The sequence below is a fragment of the Priapulus caudatus genome, unplaced genomic scaffold, assembly GCF_000485595.1.
Source record: "Priapulus caudatus unplaced genomic scaffold, Priapulus_caudatus-5.0.1 Scaffold136, whole genome shotgun sequence".
Lineage (NCBI taxonomy): Eukaryota > Metazoa > Priapulida > Priapulimorpha > Priapulimorphida > Priapulidae > Priapulus > Priapulus caudatus.
The window spans coordinates 426,643-429,334 of record NW_014577197.1 but is presented as its reverse complement, the minus strand read 5'-3'; the positions used below and the strand labels follow the sequence as shown (position 1 = coordinate 429,334).

At 44.4% G+C, this 2,692-nt stretch overlaps 1 protein-coding gene across 1 annotated transcript in view; it reads left to right on the top strand.

Annotated features, from left to right (window-relative positions):
- Positions 1 to 1,617: 1,617 nt before the first annotated feature.
- LOC106805991 (cholinesterase-like) overlaps positions 1,618 to 2,692 on the top strand; it is a 2,780-nt gene continuing 1,705 nt past the window's right edge. The window contains exons 1-3 of the mRNA XM_014807801.1: positions 1,618 to 1,809; positions 2,091 to 2,240; positions 2,439 to 2,592. Coding sequence (XP_014663287.1) covers positions 1,618 to 1,809; positions 2,091 to 2,240; positions 2,439 to 2,592 — 496 coding nt within the window. The remainder of the gene's footprint in view (positions 1,810 to 2,090; positions 2,241 to 2,438; positions 2,593 to 2,692) is intronic.

Sequence of the window (2,692 nt, the reverse complement as noted above, 5' to 3'; positions counted from 1 at the left end):
GCACCACGTTTACTTTCTTTAATCTTTATTGTTGACGATCTCGTTGCTATGGTGTCCGTAAAAACTGGCAAAATCACACAATAACGACAATATGCTCTAAATTTCGAAACGTGCCTTGCAAATATAAGTAGACAAATATATGTCAACTGTAAACCGTGAAACAGTACGATTGATGACCTGAAGCGCTCTATGCATGGTTAACGTCAAGCAGTGTCAGCTAGCCGGCAATGTACATTGAATGCTCAAACTACAACATATTTGGCAGAAAGCAATTCGACAGTCATTGAAACCTACATATACTAGCGTAATAGACATTGGTCTTAATAATTACCTCGTGCGGCATTATGGGGTTCGGAGAATTATCGATAAATTTTATAGTATCGTAGAACAAATGAAAACCATGGCACAAGCCAGGTGCGCCATGCTGTTCCCGCGCCGAGAATCCGTACGCGGCGCAAGAATATCACGGCTCGTCATCTCAAATACCCGACACACTCACATTTCAGATTACCCTAACTATACAAATACAAAATTAACGAACTATACTATAATCAGTTCTTAGTAACTCGCACAGTAATTCGTGTGTGACGATTAGCAAGGAACTACTTTACGTCGCAGACCTTTCCTTCGACAAACCGGAAGTGTTCTTAGGCAAATGCATGTAAACAAGTGCACAGTGACGAGTCTGAGCAATACAAAATGGTCTGAGACAACGTATACACTGATACTAGCGCCAAAAAAGGTAAATAAACACTGAATGCCATCGTAATAAACACACACACAGGGAATATATACAACACACGAGTTATAAGCATAACCCAGAGTAATAAAACAACATTCACACGCAGATACAACGCCGATGTGCTCATCTTTCACAGTGACCACTACCATCATCGGAACTCGCTCTTTCCGTCCTTCTCTCCCTCTCTCGCTCTCCGTCATTCTTCCTCTGTTTCGTTGCTGGCCCGTAGATCCATATAATAAAGTAACTTTCGTTGTGTCTGCAAAGGGATACCCAGGTTTTGGACTGTCACGGCAACCAAAATGTAAACAGGAATGATGATATAAATTCAAACTTGTTGTAGTAACCGGAAAAATCTTTAATATCTTACACAGTGTAGAACATCGCACAAAGAGACAAAGAACGCGCACACGCACATACGCGCGTGTTCCTCCTTCCGCGACCAAAACCAGACTCCCCGACTCCTACATCCCTGTCCTATATATTCCCCTCAACTCTTACATCCTGAACGCACATGTACCCGTTCTCCCAGACCGCGTCCTACCCCATTTCACAATGACCCTAGAAACTGCCTAACTTAAAACCCGCTCATCCAACTCCTTGTAACATCAATGCAGCCGCCCAATATGCGCGACGCTGCGTCTACGCAGACTAACTGGTCACCAAACAACCCTAGTCTATAGCCTCGCTGACTACTTCATGTAACACGTGCAAAACAAATGTTACAACTGCAGATTAATCAAAATCTTGGTAGGGGGGGCTGTGTAATCATGAATGGTCACAGAGATCCAAAGGGCAAAGTGAGGGATCTCTAGCCGTCTATCTGGAATATCAAGCCGTGAATGTTGTTCGCGATACGCCCGTGTTTCGTCAGAATGCAGTTGCTTGTTTACGTCGCGTTTTTCACCATCGTGTGGACGACGGCGTCTGTGCGTGCGGGTCCTATCGTCACGACTACACTGGGCAGAGTAGAAGGAATTACAAGTCGTGCACACGATGGTACACCAGTGGATGTGTTCAGGGGAATACCATACGCTCTTCCACCAGTTGGAGACCTCAGATGGAAGGTAGAGCTTGCTCTTGATACATGGAACTAGCAAAAGGAGTTTGCATCGCATCTTGTTTTATATATTTTATTATTTATGTGTAATAGTCGAGGGCGGTATGGTCAGAATAGAGGTTGAGACTTGCGCAATCGTTCGCACTATTTACATACAGATATTTTTAATTAATTATACAAGGTTAAAACAGTCCTGTTACTGCTCTACTGGGACGGTCTCGTACATGCTGGCTCTTCCATGATTTATGAAGGAAATTGTGTCTGTAACACCGAAGCCTATTATTGCAGGCCCCTTCTCCAGCCGAGCCATGGAACGGTGTCTTCGATGCATCACAGTTTGGTGCCGCCTGCCTTCAACTGGACAGTAATACACTTGAGATCCCGTCATATGGCACATACAGCGAGGACTGCCTCACTCTGAACGTGTACTCCCCTGATGTTAGTACAAGAAACAGGCGAATCCAGTCTAATCGACCTCGGTGGATGCAGTGTAACAACCCGATTTCCTTCGTTCCTTCGTTTTATTCCTAGAAATGTGCGAGACCTCAAATAAACGAATTCAAATCGTGCTGTGGCGGGATACAAATCGCGGTTGGTTGCTTGCATTTATTTATCAACTGACTGTATCTGTGGCAGGTTTCGACGATGGCGAAAACATTTCCAGTGATGGTGTGGATCCATGGCGGTGGTTTCAAAACAGGAACTGGGTCAGAGGCCATGTATGAAGCGGAGGAGCTGGTGAGGAAGGATGTCATAGTTGTCACCTGCAATTACCGACTCAGCGCCTTAGGTAGTCTTAATAATTATATAGTCTATGTTTTAACATTCCCTCACTCTTTCTCTTTCCTCGGCGTTATACTCCGCCCCTTTTTATCTGTTGATATTCTGTT